At 39.1% G+C, this 21,473-nt stretch overlaps 1 protein-coding gene across 1 annotated transcript in view; it reads left to right on the top strand.

The window, feature by feature from the left end:
- Positions 1-21,473, top strand: part of WDR25 (WD repeat domain 25) — a 124,140-nt gene that overhangs the window by 53,983 nt on the left and 48,684 nt on the right. Inside the window, exon 3 of the mRNA XM_065403740.1 lies at positions 21,265-21,412. Coding sequence (XP_065259812.1) covers positions 21,265-21,412 — 148 coding nt within the window. The remainder of the gene's footprint in view (positions 1-21,264; positions 21,413-21,473) is intronic.

Raw genomic sequence — 21,473 nt, 5'->3', positions numbered from 1 at the left:
GAAGTGCTAAGTATTGTATCGGGAAGAGCTTCCAAACAGTGAGTTTTGTTAGTCTTCAAAGAGAGTGGTGGAAGGCCTCATTTCCTTCAAGTAATTTGAAAAATGGGCTTGAAAAAGCACAGGAGTTTATAGCGTAGGAAACAATTCTGTATTAGAAAGAGTGGCATAGAAGGACAAATAGGGCTTTTGTATGTCTAATTTCTGTTTTTTATGAAACTATCATAGAATCATAGAATATCAGGGTTGGAAGGGACCTCAGGAGGTCATCTAGTCCAACCCCCTGCTCAAAGCAGGACCAATTCCCAACTAAATCATCCCAGCCAGGGCTTTGTCAAGCCAGGCCTTAAAAACCTCCAAGGAAGGAGATTCCACCACCTCCCTAGGTAAAGCATTCCAGTGCTTCACCACCCTCCTAGTGAAATAGTGTTTCCTAATATCCAACCTAGACCTCCCCCACTGCAACTTGAGACCATTGCTCCTTGTTCTGTCATCTGCCACCACTGAGAACAGCCAACTATAAATGGACTGACACTGAATAGAACTCTGTTTTATTAATTTCTTCTTTACACCAAAAGGACTAGATTTTTTCAAAAGTGCTCAGCAACCAACAACTTCCATTTAGGTGTCTGAATACATGGCCAGATGTACCAAAATGCTTAGTAGCCAGCATCTTCCATTGTTTTCAGTGACCACTTTTGAAACTCTGACCAACTCCATTTCGGTGCATAAAGGTGAGTTGAGGTCTTATGAAAATCTGCCTTGAATTGTGAGTGTGGGCACTCCCTAAAATCTGGTCCAGAAGGTTTTACTATTTTGCAAAATCCTTTGATGATTGGTGGTTTTCAAATGCACAAAAACTAGCTCAAAATAGTTGCAACATTGTTTGACTTTTAAAATTAGATATTTCATCCTGCTGTTCCAAAGCCATAAAATAAGGTGAACTCAATTAGGACGAAGTAATGCTTTTGAAATCCTAGGACCATCTGCTCTGTAAATGTCATGCTGCTGTGAGAAACATTGAACCAAATTCTGCCCCAGATGTGTGCAAAAATTATTTTATTTAAACATTTATATTTTAGTAGCATCTAGAGGTCAAGCAGGATGTTGCCCTGTTGTGGTAACCACTATTTAAACATAGTAAATGACAGTCCCTGTCCCAAAGAACTTGCCAGTTGGCTTCAACAGATGTTGTGTGCAAGTATGCACATCGGGTCTTGTAAAAATGTAGTGCCTAATCCTGCAGACACACCAACACATGTACAGTTTTGCTCACATGAGTAATACCATTATGTGCCAGGCGATATTACATTTCCAATTCTGTTATTGCTCACCAGGTGGTAACTTTTAATTGTTAGGGGTTCAGGACTTTATCAATATCTTATCTCATAAAAAGAACAGGAGTACTTGTGGCACCTTAGAGACTAACCCATTTATTTGAGCATAAGCTTTCGTGGGCTACAGCCCACTTCTGCAACTCCGAAGAAGTGGGCTGTAGCCCACGAAAGCTTATGCTCAAATAAATGTGTTAGTCTCTAAGGTGCCACAAGTACTCCTCTTCTTTTTGCGGATACAGACTAACACGGCTGCTACTCTGAAACTTATCTCATAAAGCAATTTTTTATTTGATGCCAAATCTCCAGCATCGAGTGCTGTGTTGATTTTAGCCCTGAAGGCATGAAGAATTTAGTTCCTATGTAACAGTTAAGGTTAAGATTTTGTCACACTTATTTTTAGTAAAAGTCATGGACAGGTCATGGGCAATAAACAAAAAATCACAGAAGCCCACGGTGCGACCTGTCTGTAACTTTAATTAAAAATAAAGGGTGGGGGGGAGTTGACGGGGGAATGACTGAAGCCTAAGACTTTGAAGGATTAGAGCCTGAGCCCCAGGGCGGGGAGGGGGAAGGGGGTTCCGGCGGTGGCTGACAGCTCTGGGGCCAGTGGCTCGGAGCTCTGGGGCCCCTGCTGCCCGCAACGGCTGAGAGCTCTGGGGCTGCTGGCTTGGAGCTCCAGGGTCCCCACCTCCCGCAGCAACTCAGAGCTCCGGGGCCGGCAGCTCAGACCTGTGGGTCCCCCGGCGGCTGACAGCTCCATGGTCCCTGCCGTCTGTGGCAGCTGAGAGCTCCGGGGCCGGTGGCTCAGAGCTGTGGGGCCCCCACTGCCCAGGGCAGCTGAGAACTCTGGGGCTGGCGGCTCGGAGTTCCAGGTTCCCTGCTGCACATGGTGGTTCAGAGCTCTATTTTTATTTTTTGTTTTTTAAAAGCTACAGTAAAGAATAGTGAATCAGTAAATGGGTTTTATTCCTCAAGTGAATGTCATAGCAATATTTTGCTGAGTCAGCATATTTACTTTTGAAAAAATGTTTTAAAGGAAGACTTTCAAGGTTTAATATCTCAATTTTTTGAACTTATAAATTTTAAATAAAAAATAACCCAAAAATTCAACCATAGGATGTTAGCAGTCGTGGAAGGTCAACATACATTCTTCAAAAACACCATTCACATTTTAAAAAATGTATATGAAAAACAATTAAATTATTGTCCTTGAATAAGTTATAATATTAATCATGTCTAATTTCATATGGAACCCTTTTTACTTGTGTAGAAACTCAGCTTTCTTTGTGTGTATTTATACGTTATTTTAAGATGTAGTGAAGCACTTTCATTTTGTAAAAAATATTGTCTCTAATCCTGCAAACACGTATGCACATGCTTAACTTAAGCAGTTCCACTAATTTCACTGGATCTACATGTACGCTTAAATCGATGCATGTGTCTAAGTGTTTGTAGCATCAGGGCCTTTCTTAGAGTGAGTTTGGAATAGAAACATAAAGGGCTGGCTGGAAAACAATTCAGTTTCATGAAAAATTTTGAGTTTTCAAAATTTGTTTTTGGTCCAATGCAGAACAAAAATGAAACCTTTGGAAATTTTTTGAGGAAAAAATGGAGAGAGAGAGAGAACCACGCACCCCAGAAAAGCCTATCACCCAGTAATTAAGGCACTCATTTGGGCTGTGGGAGAATCTGTTCCAAATCAGGTAGAGCAGGACTATAGGCTAATCTGGGATTGGGTCTCTCCCTCTCCTCTCCCCGCCCCTCCAGAAATTCCATCCTGTACCTGAGAAACTTTCCTGCCTAGATTTTCATGAAAACTGATACACCTCTACCCTGATATAACGCGACCCGATATAATACGAATTTGGATATAACGCGGTAAAGCAGTGCTCCGGAGGGGCGGGGCTGCACACTCCGGTTTATCAAAGGAAGTTCGCTATAACGCGGTAAGATTTTTTGGTTCCCGAGGACAGCGTTATATTGAGGTAGAGGTGTACTTTATGTATTCAGACTATTTTTTCATATTTCTCTGACTGTTAATCTCAGTTGTGAGTTCACCTATACAGGGCTCAGAAGAAACTATACACATTTCTGAAAATAATAATAATAATAATAATAATTAATGGAGATATCCCATCTCCTAGAACTGGAAGGGACCTTGAAAGGTCATCGAGTCCAGCCCCCTGCCTTCACTAGCAGGACCAAGTACTGATTTTGCCCCAGATCCCCAAATGGCCCCCTCAAGGATTGAACTCACAACCCTGGGTTTAGCAGGCCAATGCTCAAACCACTGAGCTATCCCTCCCCCCCGAGGGGAAATGTACAAAAAGAGCTCCGTTCTCTTGGATATTCTGTACTCATCCAGACTGGTGCGTTTCTCTATAATTCCTATATTTGAACAATTAATATTTTTTCCAACTGATATTAAGATTCTTTAGCAGAAAAAGATTTTGGACATGAGAATTTACTTTGAGTATCTTCATCTGTAATTCTGTGTAGGTGAAGACTAGTGCAGTAATGATCACATAGCTCAAGATGTATTACAGCAGTTCTATAATACATTTTGTTTAATTTGTGGAGGAATAACATATTTCAAAAGAAAAAAATAAAGTGACTTTTGAAGACTTAGATTTTATCAGGAGTTATTTTTGAAGGCAGCTGTTATAAAGTAAAATTTTCTACAATTTTCTTTGATTTAGAAAAAATGGCCCAAATAATGACAAATAGTGCTTGGAATTGGATGTCTTCTCAGTTCCAGTAAAGCAGGTAGTATCTGACAGTTTACAGTTATGTTGAAAGCTCTGTATTGGAACACCATAGGTCAGTAATGCATGGTTGCAGGTTGGGAATTAATATAAACATTTTATTTAAGAACAATGGAACCGTAAAGATCAAGTTCTCTAATGCTTCAATTGTGTTGTTTTATTTTTTAAAATAAAGAATGTGTGGTTATGGTCCCTCCAAAATCCTCTTGTAATTAATAGTTTCCTCTTTCAGGTTTTAGCCTTCTACTTGTAGTATTAGGATTTCTGCCTATGTGTCTTGTGCAACAAACTATTTATGTTGTGATGTTGCAGTTTGAGTCCACCTGTAATGATAGATGCTGACTTGTGCAGCATCATGAGATACTGCGACAGTGTCACAACATACAGATGCCCATGCAGAGTGAACACTGCATGCAGCTCACTCCTAACATGTAACCGTAGCATAGACAGAGGGAGCTGTACAGCTATCCGGTCACTTTGCTGTGCTGGAGCTGCAAGAGGACCAACTGGCTGATAGGCCCTGCGGCTCATTCCAGGAACTGGCCCACCAGATAATGCCACACTGCCTGTCAACCCAGTCCAGGTCTGTAAAATATTCATCTCACATTATTAGTTGTTGAGATAAAAGTGGATTTGTGAACTAGAATCCCAGGACATTGGACTGAAACACAAACATATATGAGAAGTCAACTGTTTTAGGACTCCTAAAAGGCCCACAGATTTTTTTCATAAAGATTTTTAGATAAAAATACAGCTGCATTGCCATCTGCAGAATACTTCCATTCCAGCCCCTAATTGAAACAAAATGCTTTGTAATTAGCTTCCCTTTAAATCAAATTTAAAGTAATATATATTTAATAAAAGGAGCTCTGGGATTTTTTGTTAAAGCATCTTGTTGGTTTTACCAGGACCAGATGGTATTCATCCAAGTTTTCTGAAGGAACTCAGATATAAATTTGTAGCATTACTATCTGTGGTATGTAGCCTATCACTTAAATCAGCCTCTGTACCAGATAACTGGTGGATAGTAATGTAACACTGATTTTTTTAAAAGGCTCCAGAAGTGATCCTGGCAATTACAATCTAGTAAATCCAACATCAGTACTGGGTAGATTAGTTGAAAGTATAGTGAAGAACAGAATGATCACACACACAGATGAACACAATATGTTGGGGAAGAGTCAACAAGGCTTTTGTAAAGAGAAATCATGCCTCACCAATCTATTAGATTTCTTTGAGGGGGTCAACAGACATTTTGTCCAGTGTGATCCAGTGGATATAGTGTACTTAGACTTTCAAAAAGCCTTTCACAAGGCCCCTCACCAAAGACTCCTAAGCAAAGTAGGCAGTCATGGGATGAATAGAGAAGGTCTTCCCATGGATCAGTAACTAGTTAAAAGATAGGAAACGAAAGTTAGGAATAAATGGTCAGTTTTCACAGTGGAGAGAGGTAAATAGTGGAGTCCCCCAAGGATCTCTACTGGGACCTGTGCTATTCAACATATAAATGATCTTGAAAAAGGGTAAACAATGCGGTGGCAAAGTTTGCAGATGATATAAAATTACTCAAGATAGTTAAGTCCAAAGCACACTGCAAAAAGTTACAAAGGGATCTCACTAAACTGGGTGATTGGGCTAGAAAATGGCAGATGAAATTTAGTGTTGATAAATGCAAAGTAATGCACATTGGAAAACATAATACCAATTATACATACAACATGGAGTCTAAATTAGCTGTTACCACTCAAGAAAGAGATCTTGAAGTCTTCTTGGATTGTTCTCTGAAAACATCAGCTCAATGTGCAGTGGCAATCAAAAAAAACTACCAGAATGTTGGGAACCATGAGGAAGAGAATAGATAATAAGATAAAAAAAAATCATAATGCCACTTTATAAATCCATAGTGTGCCCACACCTTGAATACTGTGTGCAGTTTTGGTTGCTCCCATCTTAAAAAGATATATTAGAATTGGAATAGTCCAGTGATTAGGGGGTATGGAACAGCTTCCATATAAGGAAAGATTTAAAACTCCGAGACTGTTCATTTTAGAAAAGAGATGATTGTGGGGGGATGTGATAGAGATCTATAAAAATGAAAATTTTGTGTGTGGAAAATGAATAAGGAAGTGCTATTTACCCCTTCACATAACACACGAACCAGCAGTCACTCTCAGTGAAATGAATAATGGGCAGGTTTAAAACAAACACAAGGAAGTACCTTTTCACAAAAAGTAGAGTCAACCTGTGGAACTCATTACCAGGGGATGTTGTGAAGGCTAAAAGTATAACTGGGTTAAAAAAAGAATTAGATAAGTTCATGGAGGATAGGTCCACCAATGGCTATTAGCCAAGATGGTCAGGGACGCAACCCCATACTCTAGGTGTCCCTAAACCTCTGACTTCTTGAGACTGGAACTGGACGATGGGATGGATTACTCGATAATTGCCCTGTTCTGTTCATTCCCTCTGAAGCATCTGGCCCTGGCTGTTATTGGAAGTCAGTATACTGGGCTAGTTTGACCATAGGTCTGATCCAGTATGGCCATTCTTGTGTTTTTAGGTTCTAATGAAATGCAGGGTTTTAATTTTATGCATAACTTCTTTTCCTGCTTTGTACATGAAGGACTGAACTTTAGTTTAATGATCCTAGCTATATGTTCCCTTTTTGCAGTGAATGCTTTATGCTGTTGGCCTCTCATCCCCTATTATATTTAAGTTTTGTTCTTCAATGTATTGTGAGATTTGCTGATTGTATAAGAAAAAGGAGAGCAAACCACATATATTGTAGTTTCTCATTTAGGCTGTGTCTGCCAGAACACATGTTTTCAAAAGTAATCTTGCAAAAACACATTGGCTGGTGTCCACATATTTTTCTAAAGAGTGTACACTAATGGATCATGTTGTACCAATCTCTCTCACCTCGCATATCTCCTGATTGTGTTTGCAAAAACTGTGATGTTGGCAGACCAGGTGCCAGCTCATGCAAGAGCCCCAGGCCAATTCACTTGTATGGTAGTATAGATCAAAGTGATTGTTAAATGTATAAGAGTGTATTTGGCATTTTAACTAGGGCTGTCAAACTATTAAAAATTTAATCACGAGTAATCGTGAGATAAAAAATAGTCGCAATTAATTGCATTTTTAATTGCACTGTTAATAATAGAATACCAATTTAAATTTATTATAAATATTTTTGGATGTTTTTCTTCCTTTTCAAATATACTGATTTCAATTACAACACAGAATACAAAGTGTACAGTGCTCACTTTATTTTTGATTACAAATATTTGCATTGTAAAAACGTTAAAAGAAATAGTATTTTTCAATTCACCTCATACAAGTATGTTAGTGCAATCTCTTTATCATGAAAGTGCAACTTACAATTATAGCATTTTTTTTCCGACATAACTGCACTAAAAAACAAAACAATGTAAAACTTTAGTGCCTACAAGTCGAAGCATGAAGGGGCATACAAATGTTTAGCATATCTGGCATGTAAATACCTTGCAACACTGGCTACAACATGCCATGCAAATTCCTGCCCTGACTTTCAAGTGACCTTGTAAATAAGAAGTGGGCAGCATTATCTCCCATTAATGTAAACAAACTTGTTTTTCTTAGCGATTGGCTGAACAAGAAGTAGGACTGAGTGGACCTGTACGACATGAATTGAAAAATACTATTTCTTTTGTTTAACTTTTTTACAGTGCAAATATCTGTAATAAAAATTATACTATAAAGTGAGCACCGTACACTTTGTATTCTGTATTGTAATTGAAATCAATATATTTGAAAATGTAGAAAAACATCAAAAAATATTTATAATAAATTTAAATTGGTATTCTTCTATTGTTTAACAGTGCGATTAAAACCGTAATTAATCGCAACAATTTTTTAATCTAGTTAATTTGTTTTGTGTTAATCGCATGCATTAACTGTGATTAATTGACAGCTCTAGTTTAAACTTCATGAAAATGAATGGGATGTTATTTGAATTGTTTTCACTTATCTGTATCCTGTTATAATGTAATAAATTTACATTGTGTATAACCCTGTAACTAAATAACCCTGTAACTAAATAACCCATCAAATGTAAAAGAAGCCTTGTGGAATGCAAATGAAGAACTTTAGCAGAAAAGTGCTCAAAGACTCAAAGTGCATTCGTCACTTACCATCATCAAAGAAAAAGCCCACGTGGGTAGTGACACTGTCAGCTTGTTTTTTGTGAGAAGAAGCTGTAAGCATGGATTCAAGGAAAGATCCTGGATCTCTAGACAGGTTGGACTCTTACAGGGAAGTGACCAGATGTGAAGCGGAAATCTCCAGAGATAATCTGGGAACCCTGAAAAGACTTTTGGAAAACTGGCAGTTTATTACATGACCGCCACCATTTGCAATTACAAACTGTGGTTCATATATTTTACCTGCTTTAACCTCTTAATAACTCTCACTTCGTTTTCTTAGCTAATATACCTTTAGTTAGTTTACTATAGAATTGTCTGCCAGCATTGTCTTTGGTGTAGGATCTGGAGTAGCAGTTGATCTGGGGTAAGTGACTGGTCTTTTGGGACTGAAAGCAACCTGATGTGGTGTGATTTTTGGTTTGTGACCTTTTATCACAAAGTTCAGGTTGTCTGAGTGTCAAGATAGGCTGGAGAGTCTAAGAGGACTGTCTGTGACTCCATGGTAAGACCGTTATATTGATCCAGGAGTTCACATTTCTTACTGGCCTGGTGAAATATAATTATAGAACACAGCACCAGTTTGGGGTGTCTGCCATGTTTTCTGAAGTCTGCCCTGAGGTAGGCACTCACAGTTGTGAACCAATCCAGACAGTGTGACAAAAACATTTATTCATACATTTTGTTAAAATTCAAACCAGTTTACACTTCCATGTTGAAGTAATACTTGCCTTCTGAAGAAAGATTTAATAAGTTGCCAACCCCCGGAAAGAGAAATATGCCCAGGTAGAAAGTTGAGTATCAATCTATTGTAGGAAGTGTGCATTAAAACATGTCAATTCATGCAAGAGTATTTTCAGACAATGCAGAGAATATGAAATCGGGTGCAAGGTTACATACATTACATGCAAATGAATTAACACAAATGTATAGAAAAAGATGTTCCATTAAATAGTTATGACCTTTGTATTGTTTGGAGAGAAACTGAATAATCAGTAACTTCACTGAAACCTGCTGGTGTTCCTGTGACATCCATAGGTCTTGCACCATGGACTTTCAGAAGGTCTTGTTTTTCAATTATTTTTTAATAATATTGTTCCTGGGTTATTTAAGTTATACTTGTCCTATGTGCTAAAAGCTAATGCTGTCAGCACTCTGACCCTTTTCTGTAAAATGTGCTGACATGAGTGATCAGCTTCCCAAAGTCAAATAATGCTTTTATGTTCTGTGATCCAGGTCAGAAATTTCAGACTAAATGTTATTTCACTGTTGGGAACTTTTTCTGTACATAATAGGCTCTCATTTCTAAACCTTCAGGATTGAGAAATATCAGTCTTTAAAACTGTTGCTGGCCCAAGCCTGAATATTGCATACCCTGTACCCCAGACAATGGTTGAAATATCATCAGAGTTAGGAATCTTTCAGATTTAATTTCAGCTGCTCATTTCCAGCTTCCATTTACATTGATAAGAGTTGTAAGCACACAATGAGGGGAGAATATACCCCGCTGCACTGCTTTTTCTAGAGGATATATATCCTAGATTAAAGGGAAGAACATGACTTTCACAGATGAAGTATCAATGAATATGTAATAAGCAAGAAAGTGATATATTGACACATCCTTCCTTTTCTTATATTCCATCTATTTGCTTGCTTTCTTTGGCCCTTATAAATCTTGGCTGACTCGATTCCTTTCCCCCATGGAGTCACACTTTCACTTCTGCTGCACCCTTTGGATCTCTTCCATCCAGACCACTGAATCACTTCCTCACTTTTAATCACATCTTAAAACTTTCTTTTACTCTTCAGTCTACTATGGACTCTTTTTTTGCTGTAAATTGTTTTACTGTCCTTCATTTTAAGGATGATTTATATAGAATTAAAATATATTTTGGAGTCAGTGGGTCCTGTGCAATTCTCCCCTATTCAACCTACAGTTGGTCGGAAAGGCTCCAGTGAAGGGAAGTTGGAACCAGCTCCCTTTAGAGCCCATCAGTATTTCTCCTTTGATTTGGAAGAGAGGTTGCTAAAGAGGCCTTTTGAAGACTAAACTCATTGCTTCCTCAGTGCTACCAGCTTGACCCTATGTTGCATTGCTACTGCACCAGTGACCAACATAGTGGTCCATGCTGGAGCTTTCAAACAAAGGTTTGCCATGATTCCCATGCATTATAGTTGCATGGGCTCATGAGTGTTATTTTTGGGAAGTCAGTGTGTTCTACTGGTTAGCATATGGGGCTGGGAATCTACCTTGTATTCCTGACTTCTCCACCGTGTGGCCATGGACAAATCATTTAATATCTCGGTGCTTAAATTTCTCCATCAGTAAACTGGGAATAATACTTGTAAGTCACTTTGAGCTTTTTAGATGAAACGTGCTAAATAAGTATAAAGTATTAGTCTTAATTATTCTTTATTTGTATTTTTGTAGTGGCTAGAAGCCCCAGTCATGGACCAGAACCGCATTACGTTAGGTACTGTACAAACACAGAACAAAAAGACAATTTCTTCCCCCAAAGAGCGTAAAATCTATAGGACAAAAGACACGAGTTAGACAAACAGGGAAATACAAGGAAACAGTGGGACAGTACTGGTCAGAATTATAGGCAGTGATCTCAGCAATGGTAAATATTACACGTACCTGGTTGTTCTTTACAAGTAATAATACTTAGCACATATTCACTCAAGCAAAGCTGATTAGTGTAAGGAATATTTGGCCAGCTGTAGAAGGAAGTGATATAGTGGGCCATTTATACTGCATTATCTAAACATAAAAGCCAACATTTTCAAACTTGGATGCCTAGAATTAGTCACCTAAGTTTCTATTTGGGCATCTAACATAAAAACTCTGATTTTCGGAGGTATGGGACACCCACAACTCCCCTTGGCATTAATGACACTGGTGGGTGCACAGAACCTCTGAAAATCAGGTCACTTAAATACAGGTGCCTAAATAGGAACTCTAGTTGATTAACATGATGTACCCAAATTAAAAATGTCTGTGAAAGGGCGAAGATGAGGTGCTGTGGTCGTCTTAATGTAGAATAACCTTGCTTTTGCGATAATTTGTGATTCAATCATTTTTAATGTAGCTTTTGTGTTCCGTTTTGTTTGTTTTTAAAATGATAATATGACTTATAATGAAAATAGTTTACTGTTGAAATTACACATCATAATGGTCCTTTAATGGCATCTTAATGGGATCCCCCAGGATTTACATTGAAATGGTTACTTCACAGTAGCTTGTAATGGCATCATTTACAATCTCCATAAATTTTGTATTGATTTAATTAATGTATCAATGAGTTCTAAGTCTAAATTCCCATTCTTGGGAATAGAAAGAGAGCAGTGTTGGGAAAAACTGCTTGATATACATAGCATCTGTTTTTCAAACAAACATTTCAGTTGTCTCAGTATTAGTAAGATACTCAGTATTTATAAGATACTAATTTACATTTATAAGGATATTGTCAACATTAGTAGATCACCAAAATCCATGTGCATTAAATTGATTTTCTTTCCAATTAGGACGATCAGAATTCCTTTTTATCATGACATTGCTGCAAGGTGTCCAGCATTACCATAAAATAATAACGTATGCTAATACAGTATGACAGCATTAGAGGCTTTAAACCGTCTTTAAGCTTATCACTATAACTCATGACTGTCTTTAAACCTATCACTACATTTATTTGAAGCAATTATGCACTATTTATAAAACTATCATAAGCCATTTATGTAATTCAGTGCCTAGATACTACAGTGATTGCCAATATATGGTAAAAATACTTGATAGATACTAATGCTGCCTTTATTTCGATGTGCTGATAAGAAAGCTGACAACAAGACTAAAAGTTACTATAATAAGAATACATGGTCTTCCCTCCCTCTGAGTTGCCCCTAGGGAATGAAGAGGAGGAGAGGGTCATGACCATTCCTTCTTGCACTGGTCTGCAGGGCAGCCTAAACGTGCCTTGGAGGGAGCAGATTGTACCATCTGAAGATAGATGCATTTCCCTAAGGCACAATATTTATCCAAGTGCTTGCTTAGTTAGCGCAGCTCCATATCACCTCAACACAAAATGTTTCTTAAAGGCACAACTTCATCCTAAATAGACAAACCTATGGGTCTGGGGCAATTTATTCCATTGTTTTGTATACAATTCCTGTGCCTAACAAATAAAAAAACCCTACCTCTTACTTAAACCTACATTAAATTCTTAATGGGCTGGAGTAAACCTTCAGCAGCATATGTAATAGCTGGTGTGCCACACAGTCCGATGCTTTGAGTTGTTGATGGTATGAAATAATTTTCCATATTACGAAATGAAACCTGGATCCAGATCCAGAACTGTATTCTGTCCAAATCCTCTAGATGGAAAAACCATGACACAGGCCATTGTGGTACCAGTACGGTTCTTTTAGTTATATCTGTCAGATTCTCTTTTTTATTGTGTTTGAAGAGGATAATAGTGTCTACACTGGCAACTGAACGACACAACTTTTGTCGTTCAGAGGTATGACCCCCACCCCACCCCTCCGAAAGGCAAAAGTTTTGCCGACGAAAAGCACCGGTGTGAACAGTGCTTTGTCGGCAGGAGCGCTCTCACTACCGCTGCTTGTTGGGGATGGAAGTTTTTTCTTGATGGGAGAGCTCTCTCTTGCCGACAAACAGCGGCTACGCTGTGTGCCTTTTTGCGGCACGGCTGTAGCGGCACAGCAGCGTCGCTAAAAGTTGCGTAGTGTGGACAAAGCCTAATAGACCGGGGTGTTGGAACAATTTGTATAGTGGGGGTGCTGAGAGCCATTGAACCAAACTGTAAACCCTGTATATAATGGAAACAATTTCAAGCCAGGGTGTGCGGCAGCAACCGCCAGTATCCCTAGTTCCAGCACCTATGCTAATAGAGAACAACAGAGAGGATCAGGCAATGTAAAACTAAAGAAATTCTACTGGCACCATACTGGCCCAGAAATCATAGTTTTAAATTTGGGGAATGCATATGTACAGTAAAACTGATTGGCAATGGCAGAAATACGGTATAAACTTACTGGACTGGAAAAATTCCAAAAACTAAAAGTTCAGTTCATTCAAGTAGAAACATTTTTTGAATTTCGTCTGAATCTTGGCATTGTGCTGCCTCAAAATATTGAGTTATTACAGACTAATCTGTAGACAAGTTTGGTTTCTTGACTGAAAGAACTAAAACAGTATATTTATTTAAACGCCTGAGAAGAGGTGTTTTTTTACTGTTGTGTCAACATTTCATTATAACCACAGAGGTAGGAACAATGCCACAGGATTAAAAAGAGAGCCATATTCTTTCTTGAGGAAAAAAAACAAAAAACGAATAAACAAACTTTATGAACGGAAGGGATAAAAAGATTATTGTTCATAATTGAAATCATGTACTGTCACATTTTAAAGTAATATTTTCAAAGTAGCACATTGAAGTGTGTGAGTTTAACTTGTTAGCTAAGCAATTGAAAATCCAATCCACTGTCATGGGATAAAAGAGCGAACTTAGTAAAAAGAAAAGAAAAATGCAAAGATGTTTTTGTGTTTCATCCAGTGATAATGCTGAGCATGTTAAAAGATTTAGAGTTTTGAAAGAATGTGGCATGTGACACCTACTTTAAAAATAGCTTTCTATGTCAAAATAGGTAAAAGGAATCAAAGATAAATTCTTTCCAACTGTATAGCTGAGATTTGCATGATTGCCTGGAATCCCATAAGACTAAATAGGTATTAATATATATGTATCAAGGAGTATGAATATCTCAGTCTATATTTTTAATGAAGTCCTTATATGCCCCCAATTGTTGTTCTTTTTATAGATTTAATATGTAAATTCATGCTCCATATATAGCCAGATAAAACTTTTCTCCCAAAACCTTTTACCTGAAAAATGCAGATTCAGATTGACTGAAAGTTTTCGACATGAATTCACGTAATGCATCTCCAAAGAGCTTCACTTTTGGATATTTACGAATTATGCTTTGTTCTATCCCGTTGCCTCAATTCTGTTCTGTATAGGTTCTTATACTGTGCTCATCGTTGTAGTATCTCAGTGCCTTCCAGCAATGTATTAAACAACATGACTAACATCTGTCATGTCATGTTTGTTCTCTCATCCTCTCCCCATGCATTCATTGGAGTGTCTTGTTTTGATAGTTTTTAAAAAAAAATACTGTGTATTGATATTAGTGAAATGCACCTTGCACTGGATCAGTAAGTGCTGTGGTTTGTGATGGCCCTTCATTGTGGGAGAATTCATTCCACAGTTTTGGACCTGCCCCCAAGAATGTTCTGTCTCCTGGCATTGAAAATCAGTGGCTTGTGTTACATCCTTGCCCTGTACCTCCCTATATGGTCACCGGGTTTTAGCCCATGAAAGCTTATGCTCAAATACATTTGTTAGTCTCTAAGGTGCCACAAGTACTCCTCGTTCTTTTTGCTGATACAGACTAACACGGCTACCACTCTGAAACCAATCTTTTCTCAGTGGACCCAATCAGGTCCCACATGCTTCCAAGCCGACTGAATCTGGGTAGAGTTTAGTTACTGTTTCTAGCTCTGAGACTCTAGGACAGACTCCCAGGCTCAGACCTGGCTCTGATGCCCTTCCTTGGGTGTCACTGCCATTCTAGACCCCAAAATCAGTGTCTGAGACCCCCAGAGTCCTACCGGTCCCTAGCACACTCTCCCCCAGAGCTCCAGCTAAGCTGTGGGCACTCCAAACTTCTAGTTAAGCCCCTTTGAAGAAAACATAGTGGGAAAGGAAGGAACACAGGCTTAGCAAAGGAATTTCATAACCAAAGAAACTTTACCTCTAAAAGGAGCCGGCGGAGTGGGTTGGGGCCGGGTCGCTCCACTTCCTGCCATCCGGTGAGTGCAGGGCAGGCCCGACTCCGCACTCACAGGGCGGCGGGAAGTGGAGTGACCCTTGGGGGGAAGGGGGAAACTGCCCCCCAGCACTCACGGGTGGTGTGACTGGGAGCTGGCGGCACAGAGCGCGCTGGGGCCGGGTCACTCCACTTACCACTGCCTTGTGAGTGCAGGCCTGACCCCTGCTGCAGTCCTCAGGGGAAGGAGTGGAGTGGGGGCGGGGTTAGGGAGGAGCAGGGGTGGGGACTTTGGGGAAGGGGTGGAGTGGGGGCGGGGCTGGGGCGGAGCAGGGGTGAGAAGGGGCAGAGCAGGGGTGGGGGCGATGGGGAAGAGATGGAGCAGGGGCTGGAGTGGCACACAGCTATGTAGGGCACCAGGAAATTTGGTTCCCCAAATTTCCTGGTGCCCTACGCAGCTGCGTATGGGTAAGGACAGCCTGCCTGAGACACAGATTTCCCTGGTCTGATCTCACCCCTTCTTGTGAATCTAATGTTTGTCAGCTTTTCAGGATAGTCAGACTACCTCCTGCTAACACCCTCCTGCAAGTCTTATGTGTGGTGAGGGTTGATCCCTCTGTACAAAGCAGAACCCTGTTCTTTAATTAAGCTTCTCTTTCTCTGCCATGTGCTCCATGGGGAAGCTCCAACCCCCTTCCAGGCATGCTTACCCTAGCCCCCAATATGGGCTGCTTAGTAGAAAGTCCATTTTCTCATTATCTCTCAATAACCATCCCATCCCAATCAAAGTTGATGGTTTCTTGGTGATAGTCCTTCAACGAGGTGTCAAGCACCTTTCCCAGGTAGGACAGCTGTCCAGAATGCAGTTTGATAGGTTGTATTTGGACATGTCCAGACTTGTGCAGTCACAGTATCCAACACTTCATACAGAGAACAAGATAGAGTTAATAATTTAACTCAGATATATCCCATTCTATCACAGTTGGTCATGCATGACTTTCAACCTCTGAATAGTTTACTATTCACATGGAAAGTGCACAACTAGTTTCCTTGGACAATCTTGCCTGGACTCTTGAACACCAAGCTTGTTCCTTGATGTCCTTCTCGGTCAGTGGCTTATCTTAGTATTGTTTTTCATATGTATGACTACATCATTATAATTGGTGTTTTAGGGGCTCCCTGCGATATCACTGGTCTCTTTGGTAGCCTCAGATTCTTGTAAACAATAGGCCATATTTTTCGTCTTCCACAGGCAAAGGCATACTTACATTTAAAACTGGTGAGTTCTTTTGGAAAAAATGCAGCATGCTATCCCCTTCCCACAGCAGGGCAGAGAGCTGTGTCTATATCACTGAGCTGTGTCTAGCCAAAACCACATAGGCCAGAGATTTGTAAGAAACTCTGGAGCAAACCTTAAGGAATTTTGTTTGACATGGAACGTCCCTTTCTGAGCCCCTGATCATTGCCCTACACATAACATTGACAACTTTTATTGTGTAGCCTTGCATTTATTGTGTTGCTTTGCTTTTATTGTGCGATCTCTACATTTTTCGAGTGTCTCTTAAAGTTGGGTGTGAAGCCACAGTAGATGCTGAACCTATTAGCATTAACTAATAGCAACATCTTCTGCAGAATCAGGTTAATTTGCATAGGGTCATGCCTCCAAAGCAACTGCATTCCAACTCCACTTCTCGTAACTGGCCACCTCACCCCTAAAAGACATATGTTCCACATCAAACATTATATAGGTGAAAGCAATTGATGGAAGCTTATGGGGTGGAAATGGAAAGGACGCCATTTAGTGACTTTTCCCTTCCACTCAGTCTCTAATGGTTTACATCCACAGGTGTAAAATGTTTGCTCCCTTCCATAAAATGGAGAAGAACATAAAGCACGATCTGTGTTACACATTTTTCTCTATTATACAGATTTTCTATTCTTAAACCAAAACCATGCAATGCTGTTAAAGCTTGTTTTATTTTTCCTTTCTTGAGGAAATTGCTTTTTCATATTTAATCATTAAAACATGATAGGGAAATTTTTTTGAAGCATTTACCACCTGTTTTTCCTTTCATCTTGATTCATTCAGTAGCTTCCTCATGCTAAAATAGCTCCTGGACATAATTAACTCCTTTTTTTGTATAGTAATGTCTGAAGTGATTGTTAAAAGTCATTAAAACATGATAGAACCTTATTTCCAAAAGTATTTTAATGTTTTTTTTCTTGATTTCCTGCTCATAGTTAGGGTAGAATAGTTAGGATACAACTTTGTGAAGCCTGCTTAAATGACCAGTGAAGGAACTAACAAGAATTGGTTGCTTATCAGAGTAAAATTATATTCAGTATGTGTTATGGGGATACTTCGAAGCAGTGTCATAAGACAGAATCTTGCCTGTGAAGAGTGGTCTGTTATACAGGTAATGCTATCAACAAATCCTTCGCAGACAGTAACCCTTTCTAGTCCAGTAAAAAGAAAAAAATGATGATGAAGGAGATAAAAATAAATACAAAATCTTTTTCTTTTGCTGTTTTCTTCTTACAGCGTAGTGTTCCTGATCTATGCTGTTATTACAATGAAAAAGACAACCAGTCACGTGTTGACATTGACAGCATTCATTTTGCCTTTAATGCACATTTAATTGTTTTAAATATAGAACCATAATCAACTGTATCTTACTAATTAATAATTGAATTCAGTGGAGTTGCTTGGCTGTAAATGAGGGCAGAATTTGGCCCTTCTGTTTCTTAGATAAGCTCTTGGAAGCAGGGACTGTGTCTTTTCTATGTTCTGTAAATTGCTTAGCACATTTCAACCATTATATAAATAATAATACAGATCAAGGCTTAAAAATGAGTAGTTAATTAGGATAGAAAGAATAAAGACTGTCTTTGGTGAGCTTACAGGCAACTTTTGTTTGAAATATGCAGCAAGATTTAGGCTGTCAACACTACAATCTTAAATCGACCTATTTTAGCTCGAGTTACAGCCACCACATGTCCACACTACCCTAGTTCTGTTGGTGGTGCATGTCCTCACCAGGAGTTCTTCCACTTACTGAAGAGGGGCTGTGTGGGGGAGCTGGGAGTGGGGGGCTGGGGGGAAAGCCACCCAGGGCTTCTCGCCTCCGGCAGGGAGATCCACACCTGGAGTCCAGTCGGCTGCCATGCTCCTGGCAGGGAGCCGGGACACCAGGAGACAGTAAGGTTCCCAGCGGGGAGTTGGGAGCCCAGGCAGCAGCCGAAGCCAGGAGCCTGGGTGGCAGCCTGGCTTGGAGCGGAGACCTCTAAGCAACCCGGCTCAGGACCTGGGAGCCAGCTTTCTTGACAATTTCATGGCTCCAATGGATAACAGCCAACAGCTGATGTAAGGACCCCAGTGTCTACACAGACACGTCACCCTAACTTTACTGAAATAAGCCCTATGCCTCTTGTTGAGGTGATTTTATTATGTTGGCATAGCATATATTACATCGGCAGGAGGAGCATTTCAGTGTGTACACCTCCACTGTTTTATCGACAAAAGCTGACTGTGTAGTGTAGACAAGGCCTTAGTATGATGGTAATATAGTGACAAACCACAAAGATTCTTAGTATTTCTGTTATAACTTTAAGCCATATACCATCTGGTTTTCAATTTTCAACTGCAAGTACAATAAAATTGTTATCTAGCACCATTAAATCATTGATCATCTTGCACTACTAATACTGGCAGTGAAAACACATTGGGGTTCACTTAACAGCTAATTGTAATATTTGGCTGGAAGCCAAATAATTGGAAAAAATTGTTTTGCCTGAGATAAATAATAGATATAGCAATAAGTGATATAGTCAGATTGTATAAGCCAGTGTTGTTTGCAGCAAGATATTAATAATAAAAAAAATCAATAGTTAACCTAATCTCAAATCTGAACTTGCTAGATATTATTTTTCACATATAATTTGATACATTTTGATTGTCATAATATATGATAAACTCTGCATATAGAATGTGTGTTTTTGATTGATGAGGTGTACTGCATATTTGATAATCCAAATCATAATTAAAAATAGTTAATAGTTGCTATAAATACCTTGTGACAGCTACTTTGATTCAGAAAATCATTACTTTTTCCTTTATCAAATAATTGTTTTTGTTTTTAAAATGTGAACTAGAATACAACATTCCAGAAAAGTTAAAGATTGAATACTCTTTTGTTTTTCCTAATGCTTTAAAGATTTAAGGTAATCAGTAGAGGTGGGATTTTCAGAAGTGCTCAGATTGGCCTAACTTTGCTTCAGTTGAAGCTAGAATTAGGCCAGTGCTGAGCACTTTAGAGAACCCTACCCAAGTCTCTATGACAATATTCATATCTAGTTCTTAAGCAAAGTTTGAGAGTGGCAAAATGCTGCCTGAAATTAGTCTTTGCAAGATTGAAGAATCAGGCCTAGCCAACATATAGGCAGATCTCAGATCTGTAGTCTGCCAGGGTTCCTGTTCACTACCAAATGGGGTTGATTACAGGTGAAGTATGTGGGAGAGAAATGAGGGAACAAACAGGAGTTGTTGGGGTTGTTTCTCACCATGGAAGGAGATGAGGGAATGGCAGTGGGAAGGTCTGATAAGAGCTGCCACTGAGAACAGTTTATGAATTCTCAGGAAATTATGCCTGCCACAAAAATGCTTATTGTCTTTATTCTTTTGCTAATAAGGCTTTTGACACCATCCCATGTGACATTCTTATAAGCAAACTAGGGAAATGCGATTTAGGTGAAATTACTATAAAGGGGATGCACAACTGGTTGAAAGACCATATTCAAAGATTTCAGAGTAGCAGCTGTGTTAGTCTGTATCCACAAAAAGACCAGGAGTACTTGTGACACCTTAGAGATGAACAAATTTATTTGAGCATAAGCTTTCGTGGGCTTATGCTCAAATAAATTTGTTAGTCTGTAAGGTGCCACAAGTACTCCTGTTCATATTCAAAGACTAACACGGCTGCTACTCTGAAACCATTCAAAGAGTAGTTATCAATGGCTTGCTATCAAACTGGGAGTGTGTATTTATTTAGTGGGGTCCCACAGGGGTCAGTCCTGGGTCTGATACTATTTAATATTTTCATTATTGACTTGGATAATGAGTTGAGAATCTGTTTATAAAATTTGCAAATGACACCGAGTTGGGATGGGTTGCAAGCATTTTGGCGGATAGGATTAGCATTCAAAATGACCTTGACAAATTGGAAAATTTGTCTGAATTCAACAAGATGAAATTCAGTAAAGATAAGTATAAAACACTACACTTAAGAGGAAAAATCAAATACACAACTACAAAATGGGGAATAACTGGCTAGGTAGTAGAATTGGTGAAAGGAATTTGGGGGAATTTGGATCACAAATTGAATATGAGTCAACAATGTGGTGCTAATATAATTCTGGGATTTATTAACAGAAATGTTGTATGTAAGACATGGGAGGTAATTGTACCACTCTATTGATGAGGCCTCAGCTGGAGTACTGTGTTTCTGTGTCACACTTTAAGAAAAATGTGGACAACTTGGACAGAGTCCAGAGGCGAGCAACAAAAACGATAAAAGGGTTAGGGAACCTGACCTATGAGGAAAGGTTAAAAAACCTGGGCATGTTCATTTCAAATCTGTTAAAGGTTGTTATAAAGAGGATGGGGATCAATTGTTCTCCATGTCCAGCACAAGAAGTAATGAGCCTAATCTGCAGCAAGGGAGATTTAGGTTGGATATTAGGAAAAACTTTCCAACTGTAAAGGTAGTTAAGTTTTGAAATAGGCTTTTGGGAGTTTGGGGAATGCCCATAATTGGAGGTTTTTAAAAACAGGTTGGACAAACATGTCAGGGATGGTCTAGGTTTACTTGGTCCTGCCTCAGCACAGTGGACTGGACTAGCTGATTTCGAGGTCTCTTCCAACCCTACATTTCTATGATCTGTAAAAATATTTTCATAATTTAAGGGAGTGCAGTATTACTTTAATCCCATCCTCATAGCAAAATCAAATCTGTTAAACCATATGAAGCTTTCTCAACTGGGCTAATTGATTTGTTCTAATTCTTTATCAGCAGGTTGAATAATTTAATTACTGATGTTTTAAAATTTGTATTTAGAATTGTCATTGTGTTTCTTTTTAAGATATGGAATGCTGTAGATACAGGCTGTTGTTTAAAAACGTACTCCTGTCACAGTTGTGCTGTTCGAACTGCTCAGTGGTCTTTGTGTGGAAGAAGAATTCTCAGTGGAGGCTTTGATTCTATGCTTCATTTAACAGATGTTGAAACAGGTAAATGTAATTTAAAGTTACATTTTTTAACACTATTTTCCAACTTCAGCCTGGATAGTGT

The sequence above is a fragment of the Emys orbicularis genome, chromosome 4 (genome assembly GCF_028017835.1).
Source record: "Emys orbicularis isolate rEmyOrb1 chromosome 4, rEmyOrb1.hap1, whole genome shotgun sequence".
Classification (NCBI taxonomy): domain Eukaryota; kingdom Metazoa; phylum Chordata; order Testudines; family Emydidae; genus Emys; species Emys orbicularis.
Note: the sequence above shows the minus strand (reverse complement) of the source record. Positions and strands in the feature narration are given on the sequence as shown.